At 38.0% G+C, this 23,697-nt stretch overlaps 1 protein-coding gene across 1 annotated transcript in view; it reads right to left on the bottom strand.

The window, feature by feature from the left end:
• The window catches only part of DDX10 (DEAD-box helicase 10), a 164,037-nt gene that overhangs the window by 47,064 nt on the left and 93,276 nt on the right, over window positions 1-23,697 (bottom strand). The window contains exons 14-16 of the mRNA XM_071735039.1: window positions 19,511-19,624; window positions 16,782-16,943; window positions 3,390-3,446 (exon numbers count right to left, since the gene is read on the bottom strand). Of these exons, the coding sequence (XP_071591140.1) occupies window positions 3,390-3,446; window positions 16,782-16,943; window positions 19,511-19,624 (333 nt within the window). The remainder of the gene's footprint in view (window positions 1-3,389; window positions 3,447-16,781; window positions 16,944-19,510; window positions 19,625-23,697) is intronic.

Genomic DNA, 23,697 nt, shown 5'->3' with positions numbered 1-23,697 from the left:
TCCAGCAGGCTGTATCTTATTTATGGAGCTTAGATAAACAGCCTCTGGTCTGCTACTCAGCCTTTTCTCAGGTTTCTCTGTTTCGTTTTGGACACCACTATGGTGTAACAGCTACAGGATTGCCAATGGCTGAATTGATGCACCAAGCCATCATGATTGAGCAAGTTTTCCTCCTAATACTGCAACAAGATGCTGATGTCTCTTTTTAGAGGCTACTTACAATTTCCTGCATGATGTTGGGAACTGACAGCTGAAAATCAAAAAAGTGCTTCAGTGATGGGGCAGGAAACAGCACCTTCTCCTCACTCCTACTCTGTTCCCCACCTTGCCCCACAGACCTTTTCCCACAAAAATGATTTCCTTAAAAAGACACCAAAACCTTCTTCATTTCATAATTCTTAAAACACCAATACTGCTCTAAGGTATCAGGATAGCAAACCACTAAACTCACGAAAGGTGAAATATGGTCTTGTTTAGCTTCATTGCAGCCAGCATCTGCTTGCAGAGCAAGGACCTTTAAATGATGGTTGTAACCTAAAATAAAAGTCCTTTATGTATACTAAAAAAATCAGTATGTGATAGATTACAAGTAAAAGAGCAAAGCCAGGAGCTGAGCACTGCACAATGCAGGGAAATCCTGGTGAGCCCAGGGGTGGCTTCACAAAGTAACATCCAGCTACTGCCTTGCAGAAGCTGTCCATGTTGCTGCTGCCTCTGCACAATCCTTTACTTCTTGGTCAAAACACAACCTGGCTGCCTCATTTTCTCAAGAGCATCTTTAAGCAAACAATATCAACATTTGTTTGAGGGCTGCAATGTTATCAGTACTGAGTGAGGAAAAAATACTTGCTTTTTTCATCTTAAAACACTGCATTTGTAAATATCTTATCAAATTCTCCTAAAGTGAGAGACAAATATCTGATGATAAAAAAATATATCCCCAGAAAACTTAAGTTTCCAGTTTTTCTTCACTAGGAACACATGAGAAAAATTTCTTTCATCTGTTTTCACAAGCCTGCTCAAATTTAATTAATGATCATAATTTCCAAGAAATACTTTCTTTAAAGCATCATTTAACAGCTCCCACTTCCTATTCATTTTAGTTATTGCAAGGTGGAGTCAGTAACATTTAGCTACCTACCCATCTAATCCCCCGCTCAAGCACATTCTGCTCAGCAAGAGTCTGCCAGAATTTGGTTGATCAATTCCAGTTGCAGGGAGCCTGCCACTTTCCAGCACCATGAAAGCTGAGCAAATTCATCCTGGAAATAGGCTCCTGGAGCACCAGAATAAAAATCAGGAGGCTCATCTGTCCTGTGATCTTTCCTTTTGCCAATGTACAGACAAAAAAATGGAGTTATGTATAGCTGAGTAAGTGGGTCACAGGCCATATTCTGAAAGCACTAGTGAAAATGCAAATGTTTTTTAACTCCTGATTTAGTCAGCACATATTTTCTAAACTTATTTCTGGTTTTTTTACTGTTTCCTTCTTATTTTTCCCCTTGGATGTTTCACAGGAGCTGAACGAGTCAGATCTTACACATCCTGCGCAAAGCTTCAACGACTGGGGCTTCATCTCCAAGACTCTGTGAAGCAGGGAGTGTTCTTAATTAATTCCTCAGACACCCAGCAGACAGAAACTGCCACCTTTATCAACCATCTACTGCTCCCTTCCACTTCCAGACCTGAACAACCTGGCTCCAAGCTGGCAGCCTTCCCCAGTGGAAGCATGTTCCCTGAAATGAGCCCCACTGAAAATGACAGGACTCATCTGCACACAGTTCCAGCAAAATGAGTCTCAAAACAAGAAATAAAGCCCAGCAGTTTGCATTGAGGACACATGTCAGCTCCTGAGGCTTTTACCTTCTTGCAGAGAATGAGCTAAGCACCTCAGGAATAAACTTAAGTCAAAGTAATAGCAGAATTGCACAGTTGGTACTCTCACAGAAAGCATACACCAGTCTCACACCAGACCAGGACCAGTAGTAAATCAGCTTCCCAAGTGCAAGTGTTGTTCAGAAGAGAGGCAGAGATACATCAAATTGTGGCTTTATCTCACAGAGTTTTGGGGGTGAGGCTCCACATTTAACCCATAAGGTACCCAGGGATATACACCCCCTGCACACACAGATCATTCCTCAGTAGAGATCAACTTCATTCATTTTCCAAAAGGATAAAGAGATTCATTTGCTTGGTAAAGAAAAGGATAGAAGTGCATCAGCAGCCAGATTGCTTTGAAAGGAACAGGTTTATTTCTCCAGTTGCTGAATAACACCACAGTGGGGATTTTGTCATCCCTTAAAAAAAAGCAATCTTAACAACCCACATTTATGAATGTGATACAGTCTGATTTGACCAATGTTTTCTATATGTATTGTTCGTTAATAATTAATTCCATAATTTTCTTAAAAGGCTTGCTCAATCCATTAAAAAGACGCATCCCTATAAATTCAATTACATGCAGAAAATTCCTACTGCTTGACTAGGGAGCCACGATGCAAACAGCTCTGACAGCTTGCCATCTCTTAAGACAGAATCATACTTAATACTTAATGTTAGGCTTTTTGTCTTAAAATGTAATTAGGTTCCATTTCAGAACTAAAGGACCAAGCATCTCCTTACATTCCAGAGCACAGCCAGCTTGCAAAAATTGGACAAAGAACATTATTGATTTTCCCAAGGGAAGAAGGTATTTGCTAACTGCCAAGAACAAACCGTAACTATTCATGTGTAGCATAAGGAGATGCAGCATGAGAAATGACACACATTACTCTGTCCATATTCTGGAAAATCACTGCAGCTGAATGAAATCTCAGTTTATCACAAACCAAGCAATATGAAAAACTGAAATTGCCCCAAGGAAATCAGTAACAAACATACAAAGAAAAAGATAGCAAAGGTTTTATTGATAGATCTAAGAAGAGGAAGGAATAAACTTCAATGTAAATAAATACTTGCTTTTTAAAGAAAAGGTTCAGCAGAAAGAGGTTTAAATGAGATCTGACCAAAAAAATTATATTGCTGCCTGCAAGTTATAAACACGACCAAGTATGCAGAGAAAAAAAACATGGCATCATCACTGCAGCTGAAATTGCAACTTGCTTGATACACAGAATAAAAAAAGCTTAAATTTCAAAGGGATTCCACACATTATATATATTTACACACACACATATACACACACACATAATCATACTTTCTCAGTATCCTTCTACAACAAATCAATATAACTACATCAGAGCAAGCGAGTAAGAAAAGGCCAGCAAACAGAAAATACCTTTAAGGACTCATTAGTAAAAACATTGCTTAAGAAAGAAAAGAACAAAATAATTTTTAAAGTTTTAAACCCATGATCAAGAGGTCAACAAAAAACAACAAAAAATCCTTACCTCTGCGTTCTTATTCCTGGCTTCTCTCCTTGCTGCTTTTTCTTTTAGTCTTTTCTCCTACAACAAACAAGATGAATAGTTTGAAAGCAAACTCTCAGGTTTTTTTATTCTAAAAAAAATTTTAAATTTAAGTTGAGCCACCTAGATATTTTTAATGCACACGTGCTACATTGTTGTTATTACTTTACATGCTACTGATGAAAAATTATAAATAGAAAGATCTGATTGAGCTATTATTCATTCTTCTTGTTCTTAAAGGAAATAAAACTTCAAGAATGATTCAAAGTCACATTTTTATCTTCACCAAGTCTTGTTACTCTTCAAAGGAATGTTGTAGCCAAGTACTTTGGCAAAGTCAGTATCTTGTCTCTAGAACAAGGTAGTTAAATATCACCAAGAGATACATTTCCTATTTCTTAGTGGCTTAATGTGAAATACAATCCATTTAACAAACTAAAATTATTATCTTCCAAACTTCCAAATTGCTAAATATTAAAAGCTAAAATATGTTCTCCCTTCCTTTCATATCCCTATTATTAACAAATATTCTACAATAGCATTTGCTTGGTAATTGCATTGATTTAGGGACCATATTAAGTTCCCTCTATCAAAGAGATTCTGCTGTGGGAAAATGAGCAAAACATAATGAAAATTTTTTCAAATATGTCTGTCAGATTTCTGAGCATACAAAAGTGGTCAAGATATTTAATTCAACTGACTTATATTGTTGCTTTTTCTGTAGTTGTTGTTCTTATTGAGATTTGTGTATTTTTAAAACAACTGAAGGGTTATCTCTAATTTAGACTCTGTCAGGTCCTTGCAATTAAAAATTTTAAAACAGACACTCACTTTTTTCTTTTGTCTTAGCTGATGAGACTGGTGTTAACACTTATTCATGCTAGCATAAAAATGGTTCTGCAATACAACTCAGTTTCTTTGAGCAATATAGGCCATTCCTACACATTTAGAATTGAGTCCACGTAAAAGGGACTTTATTTTAACAACAGTCCAGGGGCAACACCTCAGTACACAGAAGGCTGAAGAGCAGTCACATTTCAGCTCCCTCACTGAAGTAATGAGAAAGCTACAGCTACAGCAGTCCTGGTACCATATCATCACAATGACACTACCAAACTGTATCATCCTCACACATGAAGTTGTTTGAAAAAGAAGTGTGTTTGAGTGCAGACCTGGATAAAGGAGAACACAGTTGCCAAGATTTTCAAAATTGGTGTCTAAATTCAGTTTCTTTTGAGTCATTTGTCCGGTGTATGCAATCTTCTGTTTCAGGTAAAAATGCCAAGGTTGGAGACCACGCAACATCTCTAGGCAACCTGTGCAACTGCCTGACTGTCATCAGACAGAAAGTTTCCCTTACATCCATGAGGAATCTCTTGTTTTAGCTTACAGTCATTTTCTCTTGCGTGTGCACTGCTGTAAGAGACCACTTTCATCTCTGTGTCCTTCATGACCTCTCTGTAGGCATTGGGTGCCACTGTCAGGCCCTCCAAAGGTCTTTTCACAAAGTTGAACAAGTTCAGCTGTCCCAGCTAGCCGTGGTGGTTCCCATGGGATCACCAATCTCTGTGACTTCAGCTTAACTCACTCTTAGTTTGTCAATGACCTCCAGTTCTGGGGCAGTCATGGTGTGTAGGATCTCATGAATACTGAGTAGAGGAATTACTTCCCTTGGTGTGATTCAGTTCAAAGCATAAGATGAGAGCTAATACAGTGTAACCCCTCCAACCACACAGCATGCAATCTGGTTCTCAGCACCAACTATCCTACTCTTATCAGCTTCCCCTTACTGGGCTATTTCCCTTGCTAACGCAGGAATAGCAATTGGACTTTACCTTAGGCTTCAGTTTCAGAAAACTCCTTCAAGAGGAGACCCTGTTGCTCTCTAGGACTACCTGAAAGGAGGCTGTAGCGAGGTGGGGGTCAGGCTCTTCTTCAAGTAACAAGTGATAGGACAAGAGAAAATGGTCTAAGGTTCCACCAGCTGGGGTTTAGATTGGGTATTAGAAACAATTTGTTCACTGAAAGGGTTGTCAGGCACTGGAACAGCCTGCCCAGGGAAGTGATAGTCTCTGGAGGTATTTAAAACATGGAGATGTGGTACTTGAGGAGTTGATTTAGTGGTGGACTTGGCAATACTTGGTTAATTGTTGGACTTGGTGATCTTAAAAGGCTTTTCCAAACAAAAGGATTCTATGAAAATAGTACTGTTAAGGCACTGCTTATATTTATACGCAGCTTCAAGCACAGGTGTAAGTAAGTACATCATGCTGAGCAAATGCTTAAATACTTATCCCCAGTCAGGACCTTATTTTCACCTACCCTTGAGAATACCTGTATATTCTATTGTGGCAAAGTAACATTGCCACATCATATGCTTTTATACAACTACATAAAACCCATAAATTACCTACCCTGCCTTAATTTACAAAGAAATGCTGCAGCACAGCCAGAAACACCAAAGACTCAGATGAGTATTTCAACAATTATGTCATTCACCCTCACATTGCTGCTGCTAGGAGGAAACCTGGGCCCATGCAGAACAGTGACAATGTAGAAAGTAAACAAATGAGGCAAAGCTGATCCAGTGAAACTGATAGATATTGATTTACCTCATGTGAATAGCTTTGTTCATCTATGAACAAGCCTTTAACTATCTGTAACAGTAAGTTTTCCAACACAGGATTTCACACATGGTGTGAAAACCAACAGAAAAGTCTGGATTTTTTTGGAATATGTAAAGCATAACACAATAAGAATTCTAGATTTCATCCCTGTTCTATCAGGCTATAAATCATCACATGTAAAAATGGTACATAATCTTAAAACTAAAATTGCAGTTTACTAGGGCAGTAAAACAAAAGATGATGTTTCAAGTTATGAAAACTTAATTATATATTACTGACTGACATAACTTCATAACACAGCACCACGCAGTTGTCAGATAAATCACAATCTGACTAAATCTTCTTTTATCTACAATGGTGAAACCAAGCATCCATATTTGATTTTGCATTTCCATTGAACAGCACTTCTTTGCACTCATATGGCATCTTCTTCACAGCTGAAAGATCTAGTAATTTCCTTTTAAGCCTTCCAACACTGAGGATGAGAAAGAAGCTTAACCAAAAAATAAATGCAATAATTAAGTTGCAGCTTAACTTCTAAGTAAGTCCTTCCTGCCCTTTTAGGCCAAAACCAAGCAATGTCACCTGAGAGGCAGTAGTCAGAACACTCACTTATCTCAGGTCAGCATGATGCTGTATGCAGGTTTTTAGCAGTGGCTAAAAAAATATTATTTCAACATTGCCTAAGGAGCAGTTTGGACAGATCAAGAACCATAGGTTCACAGACTTATGAAGCAGGAGAGGTGATGGGCCCAATGTGCTTGGCTAACACAACACAGGTTCTAGGATGGCAGTAGTCATATCCTGGTTTAGAACATTCTATCTAGATTTTAAAATATTTCACTGAGGCCAGCACACCACAATCTTTCAAAACTAACTTCTGCTACTAGTTGCTGGTGTTACTAGTCTGAGCCTTCTCATCTTTGATTTTTAGGCTCTGTCTGAAGTGTCTAACCAGTCTCTCGACCAGTTTGAAGGAATTCCCATTTTCAAAGTTTAGGTCTTTATGTAGATTCGTCCTGATCATGTTTACTTTTAAATTTCTGCTTTGCAGGGTAAAGAAAATGAACTTCAGATCTTAGCAGTTAGGTCTACTTCCCTAATGATGCTTTCATCATATAGAGCATCAGGTTGGACAGGGCCTCAAGGATCATCTGGCCCAAGCTTCCTACACAGTAACACAGCTTAGATGAGATTGTCCATCACTTGTCAAGCTGAGTCTTAGAACTGTCCAGTCTTGGGGAACCCATCACTCTCTGCAGAGATTATTCAAATAGCTGACTGTTTTCATAGTGAAAACTTTTCCTCTGATGGCCACTTGATATCTCCCTAGGAGTAACTTGCATTACCCCTTGTCTTGTCCATGTGACTCTTGTAAAAAGGGAGTCTTCGTCTTCTTGGTAGCCACCATTTAAGTATTGGAACATGGCAATAAAGTCTCCCCTAAGTCTTCTTCTCTCAAGGCTGAATAAACTCAGTTCTCTCAGCCTTTTCTATGGCAGGCTCCTTATTTCCCCAACTCTGCCTGTCACCTCTGTTTGTATATTCAATAATTCTACCAGCCATTTTCATCCCATCAGAAAAATCCCACTGCAATAGTTGACCTGATCAATCACCACCTCAACCAAATATTTTCCATTGTTTGTATCTCCAAGGGAAGAGTTCTCAGTCCTAAAATTCTATTCCAAATTGCTTCTTTCTAGAAATCTGTATTTCTGCCTATTTTAAAACAGAACTTGCTTTGCTTCTGAGCCCAGCTTAGCAAGAAAGCTTTTCTTCATGACACTAAAAAAAAATTTTAAAAATCTGCAAACACTACACTTCCCATTTATTAAATCCCACAAGCCCACTAGAAACATCTACTTAATCAGAAAGCCACTGGTTTCTTCCAATTAGAGATTTTAGTCCATTTAATTTGTGCCATGTTCATTTATTAATCAAAACCCTTAAATGAAAAGCCCTGCAGAAATTTCAGTGTATTCCACAAGGTATTTTCAAACCAGATTCTGATAAAAATATATAAACACACACCATTCACTACAAATCTACTTTCCAAAATGATACACTGGTTAGCATTACATTCCTTTTTATTTAGTTCATTATTAATGATACTACACAGCTCAGAGACCTTGTTGATTAGATTTTTTTAAATTTCCTGCGAATTATCATTTTTTTCTCTGCAATTTCTCATCTAGTTACCAAGGATGGTTAAAAACCTCAATAATCATAGTTGAAAGTTTTTAGCAATCATCATGCAATATGGCTCAACCATGTGGCTTTCTACTAGATGAAGAAGAGTTACAGTTATTAAAACCTTCTCCCTCTCCTGCACTGGAACCAACAACAGAACCAGCTCTGCCTAAGAAGAAGCAAAAGCAATGGATAAAGCAGCTTGCAATATACAGAAAAGCTACTTTCTATTCTTAGCTTTGAAGTTAAGAAGTTTGCCACTGGCTTCTTTTCACACTCATATTTCCTCTTTCACTGTTGGTTTTCAAAACAAAAACTCATATCGCTTTTGTTTCCAAAAGTCCCAAAAAAATTTACATTCCATGTTCTCAAGCTGAGGGTTATAAAAAAAAACCCAAACCAATAATAGTAGTATGACAGCTCTCTAGTTGGTTAAGGTAAGAAATATGTGAAAGATAAAGCCAAGATTTCAGTTATAAAAAAGAAAATCCAGCAATTTTGAAAGCTGAAAGGTCTTCCCTGCCACCATCACCCCCACCACCTTCTCCACAGGAAATCTCCTCTTCCTTTGATACTCTTTTCTTTCTACAGTTAAGAGAACATTTTACTTTGTCCAGAGAATTAACTACCATATTAAAAAAAATACAGAGTTTATTACCGTGTATTATTAACAGCTTTGTTTCATATAGTATTTTTTCTTTCAGCTTTTTAATTTGTAAACAACTTGTACAATAAAAGCCTTTCTCTCTCTTAGGGAATTTGTACATAGATCATAAGTGCTCAGACTTACATGTAATAAATTCTTTTCATTGCTGATATAAAGCAGTTTTACCAGCCTAAAATTTTACTGCCTCTTCTACTTGTTTACCTAAAACAAGAAATAGTTTAACTCAATACAACTAATGCATCATCTGGCATATTTAGTTTCAAGAGCATTACATGTTTACTTGAGCCATCAGAAGTCTTTTGATTCAAACGCCAAGAACTCCTGCAAGTTTTGACCAAAGGTTTAAACACTGCACTTTTTAATAATTGATTCCTTACATACTGATGCCATAATTTGGAGCTACCAACCTCTTCTATTTTAACAGCTTGGGTGATGATATACCACAAAACAGATTTCAGAGGTGGCTGAGGTTTGGAACCAATCACTCTGCCTAGAAAAATGTGGCTGCCATTTGCAAATAGATCTTGTGAACTTGGCAGTGTCTGGTTAACCCTTGGACTTGATAATCTTAAAGGTCTTTTCCAACCAAAACATTCCATGTTTCCATTCTCGTTGATAGAAGTACCTGCTACAGTTCTCAGTATTTTACTATATCTTGTTATTTTAATGGGACACTGAATGAGGACACTCAGCTGTGCTGCAGAAAATACACAAACAGTTGCTTGAAAGTTCACAGATTCTCTCATATAAAGGTATCATCCTATCCAAGAGCTGCTTTCCAACCATATTTTAAAGCATAAATGTGCTCTGAGAAGTGACTTTATAAATGTCACAGTGGTAACCCACATTTTCTTCTCTCAAATTTCATACAGGTTTGTGCTGTTTACAGTTATTATTATTTATTATTATTATTATTATTATTATATTAACTGCACAGCTTGCAAGCAACTTGGTGGCTGAAAATCCAGCTCTAATAAATACGACACCAGCCTATAAACCAAGATTACTTGTAACTTGTAGCTACAAAATCAGCACACACATGAGCCAGCACCCACTCAAACTGTGCCTTCTTTCACGGTGGTTACGTGCTGCACAGGTAGGTGGAAATCAAATTAGAATTAGTGACAACTATTTATTAATGACTTAAAAATGAACAGAGTGGGGGAGGATTGAATATGTTAAGTAAGAAAATTCTGTTTCAGCAGTCACTTTGTGGTCATATTTGTGGTCATATTGCAATGTAGTTTAATATTTGTCATGTTATACAGATCAGCAAAACATCTACATGCAGGAAATGCTCCAAGCATTAAAAAAACCCAAAACCCAGCTTTCCCAATTGAAAGATAAAAGTTAATCAGCCTGTTAGTATTTCTTTGAACATAATGGGAAAAAATAAAAGCAAACCTTAATACCTTCAGGGATTATTTTGTGTTTGTTTTGGCTGGGTTTTTTTTAAATCTTAACATTTGGGTTTAGAATCTATTTAATAACTTCTTCAAGAAACAAACTATATAAATGTAATGTAAACTTAACTCTATAGAGCTGATGTGTACTGGTAGGGAAACTGAACCATAGGTCTAGTAGCAACTATTTAAGACTATAGGAAAAATGTGTCATCAAAGGCATGTAAAAGATAGCACAGTGACAATCTTAAACACTAAATAAGCACTGGGAAAAGTCTTTGAGACAGTTGGAAAAAAGGCACTCTCATTTTAAAGAACACCAACTAGCAGAAACTGACCCTTAAAAAGACATTGTTAAATGACAAAACAAAGGAAACCAGGAGACAAAACTAAAATTATTCCTTTCTCATTAACATCTAAACACAGAACACATTTTAAGGATTTTTTTTAAGTTGGTACGTAGACCATATGGTTTAAACATATGTATGTTTAACATGCATATATAAACTCACAAAAATTATTTGAGATGTTCACTGAGTGAAGCAAAAAGGGACATAAAGTAGAACACATGAATATATCCAATTTGCTTCTGACAAACAGCCTTCCCATAGAGATTTTAAATCGTAGTAATTAAAATACAGAGCCAATTCAGTAACCATTTTTCCTGTGTGTAAATTGACATGTGAGACAGATTCTGAACCTACAAAGAGTAGTAAGGCATTGGAGCAAACTGCCCACGGAGGGGGTGGAGCCACCATCCCTGGAAGTATTTAAAAATCATGTAGATGAGGAATGTCAGGACATGCTCTAGTGGGCATGGTGATACAGCTATTGATCTGCATATATTTAATTTATTATATTGGAGGGAAGATGTTGATGGCTGGACACAATGATCTTTGAGGTCTTTTCCAACCATGACAATTCCATGAATTGGGAATTCTGGGAAAGCAAACCCTGCAGCTACCTACACCTGCTTGTGTAGGTGACAGGCACCCATCAGCACCTGAGTCTTCAGCAAGTGAAGGGTGCAGCTCCCATCAGAAGCTGTGTCAGAAGCTGCCAGGTTGCCTCCAGGACCCATGATAAGTAGAGGTCAGCATTTTGGGCACCTCTGCCATTACAATTTCCAGTAGGACAAGCAGCCTGGCACAGAAGTTCCCTTACAGCACTAAGGCTGCAGCTCCACATTAACTGAAGTTAAACCTGCACTACTTCAGCCTGCAGCTGCATTTTCATCTGATTAGGGTGTACACAAGCAATCTACTCTGTTATTTAATTTTCTTACTTTTCATATCAACAAGATGAGGCCAAGAACTCTGATTTTGCTGGAAAAATCATAGAAAACACTCAAGGGCACTTCAAGCTTTAAGTGTAGCCCATTCAGCTGTTGAAATGACAGCAAAACAAACAATTAGCAAGCCCTTCCCTCCAGCATCAGCACAGCAAGACCAGAGGGATGCTGCTGCTAAGATAAAAGGGATTCCTCTCTACCCACCTGCCAATGTCCATCCCTTTTAAGAGCTCTACACTTGGAACATAAAGCTGTATGGCCTGCACACAAGAGCCATGATGAAAGGGCTCAGATGGTCTTTTAAACAAAATAATACACTCTTGATTTATTTCATGCCTCTCTTTGTTTCTAATACTTTGTTGTTCAGCTAAACACTCTTCCCAGTAGCAACCTCTTCCCTTCCACTCAACCTTCCCTGTGCTGGCACACTCTTTACCTGAGAGAATTTTATCTTACTCACCCAGCACCACATTAAGCCAACTGTACAATTACAGTGAAATCTGACTTATTTCAGTGCAAAATGAAGTACTGAGTAATAGTGAATAACAGTACTATAACATACATAATACTGCACTGAGATTCTTTTCCATTCAGATTTTTTCCTTTGAAATACGATGCAATCTCTCTTCAGAATTAATGTATTGGTTGATTTCTAACTATAAAAACTCTCTCATAGGTACATTTACCTTCCCACATACCAAATGGTTTGCACGTAACAGCATCTATTTTATTAATTGCATATAATTTTTTACTTAGCCGTGATAAACATTAGATAAAGAAAATCCCTGATGGGGTATATTTTCTACTTCTTGAACTATTATACATAGCATTCAATGACCTGTTATAAAATGCTACCATTACTTTTAGCATTATTTAAAAATAACTATAAAACATGCTTAAATCATAACTGCTCTGCCATCAACAGAAATCACTTGCAAAAGCAAGACTGGGAGAGGGGCTGCCACAGGAAGAGGTGAGGTGCAAAGCAATTTCCCCAAGACCTTTCCCATCTGAGCCACAGCTCAGCCAATGTATGGGGTGAGGCTCGTGGAGGGGGCAGGAGGCAGGAGAGAGAAAAAGGCCACAGCATTTACAGCAGGAGGCAAAAACCAAGGAATGCAGTGTGGCATGAGCTACACAAAGGCAAAATAATCCACTACAAATGATATTTGATATCTTAACTGATTTAGTCATGCTTCTTCTACTAGTTAAAGAAAAACAAAAACAAAACCACCAAAAACCCAAACAAAAAACCCCAAACAAACAAAGGAAAAAATCACCAGCATTTCTGCTTTTATTTTAAAATAACTCAGTTTGATTCTATGCTTTGCCTAACTGCAGGTTGTAAAGGGAACAAATTCTTCCTTCATAAATGAACTTAGAACTTTTTTTCAACTTCCTACATCATATGCATCTTTCTTTGCATTAATTCAGATCATATAGATTTTAAGTCGTCATGAGGTCAATTTTACTGCTAGTAGTCTCTCCAAGCATGCCAGATATCCCATATAGCTGTATGGTTCCTTTTTTTCCCTCCTAAATGCCTACAGAGATCTTCATTCTTTTTACATGTCAGCTCTAAACTCAGTACTACAGCTGTTACAACATTCCTAGTATTACGCCTCCATTTTTACTTCCACAGAGAAAGCATCCTTTTAAGATTCTGAAGAATTACTATGTGAATTAATATAAAATTAACAATGTTACAGACTCTCCCCTACTCTCTCTTCTATATAATGCAAAATTACAGGGTGCCCTATATTTTTTTGCCTATTAGGGTGCCCTTCCCTCCTATATGATACAAAAACTGTCAGAAAATATTCCTTTTGAACTCCATGTTTAAATACACCTGGATGGTCTTTCTAGCACTACTTTAAATGTCATAATGTGGATTGTAAGGATATCCTGGTAGCAGTGAGAAAAAGACAAGGAGGAGAAAAAGTAATAAACTGACCACTGAATATACTTCCCCTAATGAGAAGGAAGGCAGACAGTAACAGAGACCTAAACTTCTAAGTCTCTTATTAACACTGAAGGAACCACACAAGCACAGCCTTGAGGAGGCTGACACAGAATTTCATAACAGAGAGGAACAAGAGGAAGAAGGTTGTCATGGCAAAGAGTAAACTTACTATGGAATACCTGAAAGGCACCCTGAGACTGTGCAGAAAGAGAGCATCTGACGAGGCCAGTGACTGTGTAAGATCCCAACAGTGTTGGACATGTCAAGGGCCCAGGTGATTGTTCAAGGGATCAGTGAATGTGAGTGGGCTGTGACACACAGGAGCTGAGGGTGTCAGGAGTTCTGCTAGAAACTTCAGTCCTGATCAGCCATCAAGAAGAAATAAGCTTGTGCTACCTGGGCTGTTGATGCTTGCACAAGTGCTGCCTGTGTTTATCTTTTCTGTCTCTCCTGTCCCTGTGGCCACCCCTGTGTGTATTGTGTCTGTGCAGCCTTGCTAGGGCTGGGTCTGTAACCTGGGACAGCAGCAGCCTCCATCTAACTGACCTGCAGAGGGAACTTCTGGAGTTGAAAGCCAAGGGATTTGGCTTCCCTTAGCAGTCAGCAATCTTCCATATCCAAGAATGAATTTCAGTCAGAAGGTTATTGAATAAATTCACAGGGCTAAGTATACTCTTCCTGAAAGAGCAATTTAAAAAATGTATTAAAGTCTTTCCATACAGGTTAGTATGAAAAATTTATTCATTTAGTCTTGGAAAGAGGTAATTAAGTAGCAATATTTAGGGAAGGGTGAAATATCACACTGTATCCTCCTCATTAAAACTATTCACTCTCCCAAATGCCTTTGGGGAAAAGAAGAGAAATGAGAGACGTTGTTTGAATAGAAATTTTTAATTAGCTCTATGTTTTCTATTGAATTAAGAACAGCATGAGAAAAAACAAAGAGACCACATAACTTTAAACATCAGGTGCTAAAAACCAGCATCATTTCATCACCACAAGGACCACAAAGTATCTCCATTCTCCTCCCAGTATCTTCTATAAGATCCCTGTGACCTGAAGGCTAACTACAGCTGTCAAGCCTCTACCACCATGGTTGCTTAACTTCTTTCAGGGAGTTAGTCCCTGCATCTTGCAATATCAGGTCCCTGGAGACAGCTTCAGTTTGTTTGCTACTAAAGCTGCCCAAATTATAAAAGAAAACTAAAAAAATTCCTTCTAGACACCTTCTCACATTTATCATCCCAAGTTCACAATGCATCTTGCTGGAAAGTGAGGTAAGAAACAGAGCCTCTACTTACTTTTCTGTCAGCACCAATTGGCATTTTTCTGAGCTTAGGTTGGTACAGAAAGAAAGGTTATTAAGAAGCAAGATGACTCTTCCTCTGCCACTACATTTTGGCTATTAACAGCAGAGCACGTTGTCAGTTGAAAACTTGAAAAACAGGGTGCCAAAACATGTTCTGAATACTCTGTTCACTTCTTTTATTGTTGTCTGTAATACTTTACACATTTCAAAAGAGCTCAGATCTATACCTCTAGGTGGGCTGGCTTTAAGTATCCATTAAAGAAGAATTCTTTTAATACAATTTTGATCAGTATTACTGCCCCTTCCCTTGTGCTCCACAGCAAAAATTTACTTAGCTTCCAAAACTTCAATGAGCGTTAATTACATCACAATCATACCTCAGATTTTTTTCTTTTTATCCATCCGATTTTCATTTTTTTCCCATTTACAAAGATAAAAAAATGTGAGAGGATAAAAAAATGTGAGACTCATGAAGGAAAGCTAATTTTAGCATAAATGCTTTGCAAGTTTCCACAAGCCTCAAGGTACTGTAACATACATCTCATCTAATCCAGACATCTCATGAATGCACCAAAACATATTTCTGATCATACTGAAAACTGTGCTCATTTAAAGGAATTCACAAAGAGATTTAAAAGCAATGGCTTGTGGATATTTTCTGAATAGTTTTGCACTTCATTAGACATGGCTTTGCATAGACAGTTCCTACTAAGCTGACAAAACATGTGCACCTAGAAAAAAAGAAATTTTATCCAAGTTTTGACTTTAAGAAGTTAATTTTTTTTCCCCAAAGATTTTTCTTTTATCTTCTGGATTATACTGAAGAAACCATAAAAGGGTGATTCTCAATTGAAGATGACCCATAAAATCATAAGCTTTATACAACCAGGGTTTTTTTACAGTGTTTTTTAATATCCATTCACAATCTAAATCAAAATCTGTGCAAAAGATAAAAAAATCCATATGCAAAATATAAAATACTAGTTGAAACCACATCTGCTTTCATAGCCTTCTTTAAATTATTGTTATTTTAAGTCATCATTTTAACACTAGTGTAGAGATGGTGTCGGGGATTAGCATGCATTCAGTTTCAGATGACTTTTTGATTACTGAAATACCTTACCATGGAGCAGACTGCCACATTTGGTTTATACAAAACCAAAACACATTTGTCTCTAGTGGTTGTCTCATCTACTTATATATTAATTTTAATAGAGTTATCACATTTCAAAAATTGATTGAAAAATAAGAACTGCCAGACATACAAACCAGGAAACTACACCAAGCATCAGCTTCAGTAGGAAGAAAAGGAATTAAGAGGAGGAAATACAATCAAGATAAAGATATCTTGGAAAGGCTGGATGTGGTACTTAGTGCCACGGTCTAGCCTGTGTGGTGGTGGTAGGTCAGAGGCTGGACTTGATGATTTCACAGGTCTTTTCCAGCCTCAATAATTCTGTGCAGCTGTAATAGACAACACTACCAGAGCTGACATGATACTGGACCTGATGGTCACCCAATGCAAGTGAGCTTATCAGTATCACTGAGACTGGAAACAGACTGAACTGCAGAGAACATGTGCTGGTGGACTTTGCAGTCCTGAGGGACATGGGTCAGGCAAAAAGCAAAATCAGGACCCTGAATTTTAGGAAGGTAAACTTACTGACTAATTCCTTTGAAGATCTAGAAGACACCCTGGGGAACTGCCTAAGGGATCAGAACAAAGCTGTCAGATCTTTAAGGATGCTTTTTTTATTTCTCTGCTGCAAATGTTGACTTTATCCAGTTTGATTTTATCCAATGATTTCTAATTATTAGTGTTAGATATTCAACTAGATATTCAATGTTTGCAGTATTTTTCCTCACTGAGCATATCACAGTATCTATTTATGAACTTCAATAATCAAGGTAGAAATCAACTTACCCTATGTTTTTCCTTTACTTTCTTCCTGTATTCTTCTTTGTCAAATTTGTCTTCTTCCTGAAGTATCTCCTTGGCTTTGTCTAAATTGATACCAGTGGCATCATCTTCTTCATCTGCTTTTGCCAAACTGGATTTCTGCACAGGTGGCCACTGCTGCACTAACTGAATTATGCACATCAAAAAGACGAATAATGGTTAGAATAATTTTTCCCACATCAATGTCTTGATGCCCTAAACATTACACTATTTTTCTATGCTAAACAAAAAAAAAGCCATTTGCAAAGGAAATAAACAAAACCTTTGCACTATATAGACTTGGATACCATATTTAGCATCACATTGTCAAAAAGGAGTCTTTGAAAATATAGTCTGTTACATCTTATTGCTGTTTAATGGGTTCACTTGAACTACTTCCTCTGTCTTTTCTCTTTGCCTAAGAGAAAAAATAATTTATAATCCCGCTAATCACTCTGGGAGAAAAAGGGTATTTGCTTTCAAGAACTGAGTCTTCTTGAAAAGAGAACAAAACACTGGTAAATCTGAACAGTATGTTTTCATTTAAATAATCAATACTCCAACATATTAAAGGAGATAAAAATATTCTTATGGAGCAGTAGCTCCTAAGGAGAAAACACATGGCAGCAAATAGAGTTTCCTTCAGATACCAATGAAAAACCAAACATGTTTAGGATTCCTTATTGAAAAACAGGGTGTTATTCACCCATTACTGATAAAGCCAACCTTGTGTTTTCACTTACTTTTGTAAAATGGAATCTTTGTACTTGTATTTTTTAGAAAACTACATTTTTGTATGGTCCCTTAAATAATTCACCCCTTCTCTGTTTTGCTCATTTTCTAATTAAATTTTTTTCTATTTTTTCTTCGTTCTCCTTTTTGCTTCACTGTACAGATACATAAAACATTTGCACATGTATTTTAAGATGAAAAAACAGCCCCTGAACATCTAAAAAAATCTGAAGATGTAACTTTCAGTCAATGGAGCAACCTTGAAAACTTTAGCCATATAATTACTGACATTAGACAAGACTTTATACTCCCTTCACCAGCAACAGAAAATGTTCTATTTTATCTGGTCACAAAAGTAAAGCATAAATCACCTTGTAAAGGTGATTTCTCTTTCAGTTTGGGCCTCACTGACATTAATTCAGACTAAAAAAACCAAAAAACAACAAAAACCTTTTTTTCTTAATGCTGGAAATAGAAAACAACACACACAGCACCAAAACTGGTGAAAACAAATGTCAGAAAAGTTTATGGGGCACAGAGGCTTGCTAGTGAGCTTATCACCATGTTGAAACTTCAGTGACTAGCATCCACATCCACTATCAAATCAATACATTTTCCCCAGGGCTGTTAAAAAAATCTACTTAAATTACTGGCAAATTTCAATGAACTGCTACACCAGTACCAGTAGGTGAAAATTTGATACTTCTTCAGCTTTTCTAACAACAGTTTCTATCTAGAAACAGTGAAGGCTGAAAAGAGAATCAGGGACTTCTTTTAATTCCAGTAAGTTAACTTGAAACTTGGAGTAACTTTTGGAAATACCTACAGGAAAGTTATTTTACATTTCTGTAAGGAAGAGAAAAATAGGCTCTTTATTCCACCTGAAATTGAAGATAATATGCAGAGAAGAGGTCTGGTTATGTATATACAGTAACAGATCACATACAAGTATCCCATACATATAAAGGTGAAAAAAGTTCAGTGCCCAGCACTCATCTAATTCTCAGTGGAACTGGATTCTAAATGGAAGCTGACAGTTTTGAAAAACTTAAACTGATTGAAAAAAAAAAAATCACACATTTTTTGAAAGTATTTTTGTCTTGGTGACAACACCAAGCTGAGTGATGAGTTTGAGACACCTGAGGGATAGGATGCCATCCAGAGGGAGCTGGACAAGCTCCAGAAGTGGGCCCATGCAAACCTGATGAGGTTCAACAAGGCCAAGTGCAACCTCCTGTACGTGGGCAATCCTCAGTATCAACACAGTCTGGGCAATGAAGGGATTGAGAGCAGCCTTGCCAAGAAGGACCTGCAGATACTGGTGGCTGAAAAGTTGGACATGAGCCAACAATGTGAGTTTGCAGCCCAAAAAGCCTACTGTACCCTGGGCTGGATCAGCAGGTTGAAGAAGGTGACTCTTCCCTCCCACTCTAGTGAGACCCCACCTGGATTGTCCAGTTCTGGAGCCCCCCAACACTAAAAACACATGGACATGTTAGAAAAAGTCCAGAGGAGGGCCACAAAAAATGATATGAGGGGTGGAGCATCTCCCCTGTGAAGGAAGACAGAGAAGGGAAGGCTCTGGAAAGACCTTACCACAGTCTTTCAGTACTTAAAAGGGGACAGTGAACAGGGACAAACTTTTTAGCAGGACATGTAATGACAGGACAAGGGGGAACTGCTTCAAACTGAAAGAGAAGAATTTTAGATTAGGCATTAGGAAGAAATTCTTTACTATGAAGGTGGTGAAACATTGAACAGGTTGCCCAGAGCGATGGTAGATGCCCCATCCCTGAAACATTCAGGGCCAGGATGGATGGGGCCTTGAGCAACTTGGTTTATTGGAAGATGTCCCTGCTCACTGCAGGGGGACTGGAACTAGATGATATTTAAAGGTCCCTCGCATCCCAAACTATTCTGTGATTTAGAGAAACTATGAATTCAGTTCCCACCAAAATACAGTTATTTAGAATCAATCTTACCTCTCCATCTTCAGTAAAGACTATTTTTGTGTTGACTTTAAATTTCTTCTTCACTATTTTTTTGGCTTCCTGGGTTTTAGTTGTTTTTTTCTTCATCTTTGATTTTGATACATTCTGTATAAAAGAAAATGAGATTACTTATGGGGTGTGTTTCTAGTCACAAAGTATATGCTTTAAACTTTCTTCAAAGCAACTAGGTATTTTAAAAAAAAATCCTAAAACACATGAGTAAGACTAATTTCCAGTAAAAATTAGCTAAGAGATCTTTTCATTTAAGTGTTTTAAGCAGGTCGCAACATTAAGAATTCCTTTACTCTGCTACAAATGCAGCATAGCTTAAATCCTGTCAGCAGCAGGACACCTGACTCACTCAAATCTCAGTAACCTTTCTGGGACAAGGAAATGAGATTCACCAGATTATGCTGTTAGCAAGCCTCATCAGACAAGAAATCCAGTAAAACTGAATGAAGCCATTAGCCACTGATAATATACCACTTCCATCTCATTTGTCATCCTGCTGTCCTACAAATTATTTCAGTGCTAATGAAGGGCACAGGTGGCCATGCAAGAACTTTCCTATTTCATAACTCATCTCTTGCAGTTCCATCAGGGTGCAGAACATCAATGCTAGGATATGTTTAACAAACTTAGCATTAAATAAAATTTAGAAACACAAAAGTTATTAGCACCATAGGAAAAAAGTTGTATTGAAAGGGGTGAAGATATCAGGGAAACTAACAAATGAGTCAGCAAAGATTGTGAAACCCAGAAATTGACATGGTTTCCAACAGGGTAAGGTTGTTCTGCCTTGGCTACTACTAAGAAGAAAACACTGACCAGAAAAAGCAAAAAAACTTTATCCCTGCATAAACCACACTGATACTGAAATTAATTCATGTGTGTGTGCAACAACCACACTGTAAGAATGAAGAGTTAAAGGGAGCACTTCTATTTTTGACAGAGCTTGAGGATTTACCCATAGTATTTTCACATTTTCCACGTGGTTTGCAACCATTTTATTTAGTTCTATAAAAAGCAGAGGAGAATAAATTATCCACCAGGTAGCCCTGCACAGGTTTTAAAGAGCCACCCACCTGGTGGCAATATCATGGAATCAAAGAATGTGGAGAATCCCAACCTCCAGATCTTATAAGAGCTCTCCCTTTGAGACCAATGGCTGCTGTGTATGTGTTCAGGCATCTAATGAGACACAACACACAGAGAGGACAATTTAAGCAATAAGTCCCATTGAAGAAAGTTTTTTATAACAAAAGATATTGCACAAGAATACATGGGGACTCCATAGGAGAACTCATTCATCATCTTGTAAAGACTGCAAAGCTCCACTACTTGGAAAAAAGTGCTGGGAAAGCTGTCTAAACTTCTGATAAATAATAGAGAGTGGTCAAAGCAACCAGCGAGAAAAAGGAAAAATTGAACTTCTTTGTCTCACTTTTCTTATTTTAGTCAGTTTAATCAGTTTCATGTTCTATACTAAATCCACTATAAAAGGAAGCAAAAAAAAATTAACTCAGAAAGTCACTGTCATGATGGTTAGCACACCAATGCACTGAAATATGAACTGTAAAAGAGAAAAACTGCAGTCTTCCTAATAGGAAAAATGGTTTGTGACAGCTACTGCACTGTGCTATCAAGCAATGATCATATATATCTATTACAAAAAACAGGAACTGTAGCAGCACTTATGTCCTCAGTATTGTCAGATTTTTGTTGTACTGTGCAGCTACTGCTGCTGAGTCTCAGGCACACCCTTAACAGCTCAGAAAGCTGTGCTATTCCCTCACTGCTGTGCCTTATCACACAAATGCAAATTCTTTGAGAGTTTGCATAAACATAAACCCCTTACCACAGAATAGGGACTGCTTAGCAGAACAACAGGAAATGTCCACAGGAAGATTCTAAAGAGAGGAGTACTTCAAGATGGTAGGATGACACTTCTCACTATCACATCATTTTCTTTTACCATTTGCTTTTGGGTTTTGGTTTTCTGTTTGTTTGTTTTTTGGTTTTGGTTTTTTTAGTCATCCATTTCTGCACTGCCAGTATTACTGGTACCTGCATAATTCACTGAAGTATAAAACTGGTAACAGTTTAAATTTCGTGCATCAGTATTCTGTAAAACCGTATCTAATTGCACATCTCAGCTGTTCACATTTCTTGGTTTAAAAAAAAAATAAAATAATCCAATGGACTGTCTCTTCCTGCATACGCAGACTTAATTTCAATAATTTCAAGTTGTACATCACTCCCTCTCCTTCCTTTTTTGTTTTTGAGAAGTAAAAGTATTTGTAGTATGGAAAAAAATAGGATAGGACAACATTTCCAAACAAAGAGAAGGACAAAAACAAATAGGAAACTAAATTCCTTCACTATACACCTAAAAAGCATAGTATAAGGACAGTGTATGAATTTGGCAGATTTATAGTGTGCAGCATTAAGGAAAGGTAAGAGATCAGAATTTAAGAAAAACATACAGGAAAGAGCATTAGTATAAAACTCTACACATCCCATAGATATTTAAACTGATTTTTATTAGGATACTTTCATTGCTTTAGGAAGCTGAAAACACTTAAAAGACAACAGCTCCAAGGTTCAGCTTCAGACACCATCTCCCAGGTGTCACAGACTGACAGCCTGGAGACCAAACCCTGTTAATCACAGATGGGGCACAATTTTACAAAGTACATGACGTCACTGTTCAGCAGCTGAGGTGCAGCCCAGGAGGGATGCTGAGTGGGTAACTGCAGTGGTTCCTCACAAGGTATCCCTGTCCTAAGGGGAAGCTACACGGTCCAGAAGAGTAAGACAGGTCAGCCATAGTGTGTATATAGTGCTGGGACAACCATGGGGTCCCCGTAAGTTCTGCTTTGGTCCTCTCCTGAGGACCTTTGTCACACTGTTCAGTAGTCCCTATATAGTCCTAAAGTCTCCCTGTTCTGTCACATCTCCCCCCCTGTGTCTCCAGTACTGTCTTTCAGACCACCTGTTCCTCACATCTCAAGAGCCTCCCCCCATACCTCCTGTTCTAGCAGCTGCTGCTCTACCTTGAATACACCTGGTTGCAGTCTTGACAGAGGATGGGCTACTAACATTTGTCTCAACTCATAGCCTCCTCCACCATCCATGCTACCCCTGTGATCCCTTAACCCTAATACCTAATGCCCTCACCCAAATTTCTAACTCCACCACGGATCTTTGATCCCCCAGCTGAAGGATTACTTTGAAACATCAGCTCCTAATCAAGCAGGGAGATGAGCCACTGTAAGAAGTATAATAGCAGACCTCAGGCTTCTTTAATCTTCAGTGCCACCACTTGTTTCCCTGCACTTTCAAGCCATTCTGCTTACTCAGTTCTCATTTTCACCTTTCCTACTAGAAGATACCTGACAATATACAAGCAGCAACTTGGCATTTAACCCTCATTCTCCATGGCTTCCTCTCTTCACAATGAGTTCACCACACCAGCTGCTGAAATATCTCCTCCAGTTCTGCAAAGAATAAAACCATGGCAGGAGCTATGACTCCTTTCTAGCTGCTCAGAAAACAGCTGCAATCAGGTCACAGGTTTTGCAGGCAGAAACATTGACACAGCAGCAGACACGGGTGACTGGAGGGTTTCTGCTGACAACTTTGCCCCTAATACCAGAGAGAGAGACAGGGGCCTGGGTATCTCGAGCTACCTGAGGGCACAAGAAGCTCCCACGCTGACCGCCTAACTTGGCAAACACCATCTATCAAAACCTGCTTAATATCTACCTCAGTAACGTTTTAAACCTGAATTACACCATCAAATAAGTCACCAGTTGGAACAAAGAACTCCCCTGTCAATGAGAAACAGGCTCCTGCTGCTCACCAGCAAGTAACCTTTGCCCTATGCTCAACAAAACCAGCCCTCAAGTCTCCATTTTTCTTCTTTGAGGATGTGGCAATAGTTAAACTGATTAAATGAGATCAGAGTGGTAATCGATCTCTTTAAAATTATAGCTGTATATAACAGCTAAGCATTAGCAGTTAAGAGTCATGTGAGTTTATAAAAATTTCATAAAATGTAGGCTCAGCTGCAGGGCTGGGGGATTTTCTATTGCTACTAAGCAAAAGCCTAAATTTCTTCTTCCATTTACACATGCCAGATGGCTTGTTGGATTATTTAACAAGTTAGAATAGAA

This window comes from Heliangelus exortis, chromosome 1 (genome assembly GCF_036169615.1).
Source record: "Heliangelus exortis chromosome 1, bHelExo1.hap1, whole genome shotgun sequence".
Classification (NCBI taxonomy): Eukaryota; Metazoa; Chordata; class Aves; order Apodiformes; family Trochilidae; genus Heliangelus; species Heliangelus exortis.
The sequence above is the reverse complement of the archived record's forward strand: the minus strand, read 5'-3'. Positions and strand labels throughout refer to the sequence as shown.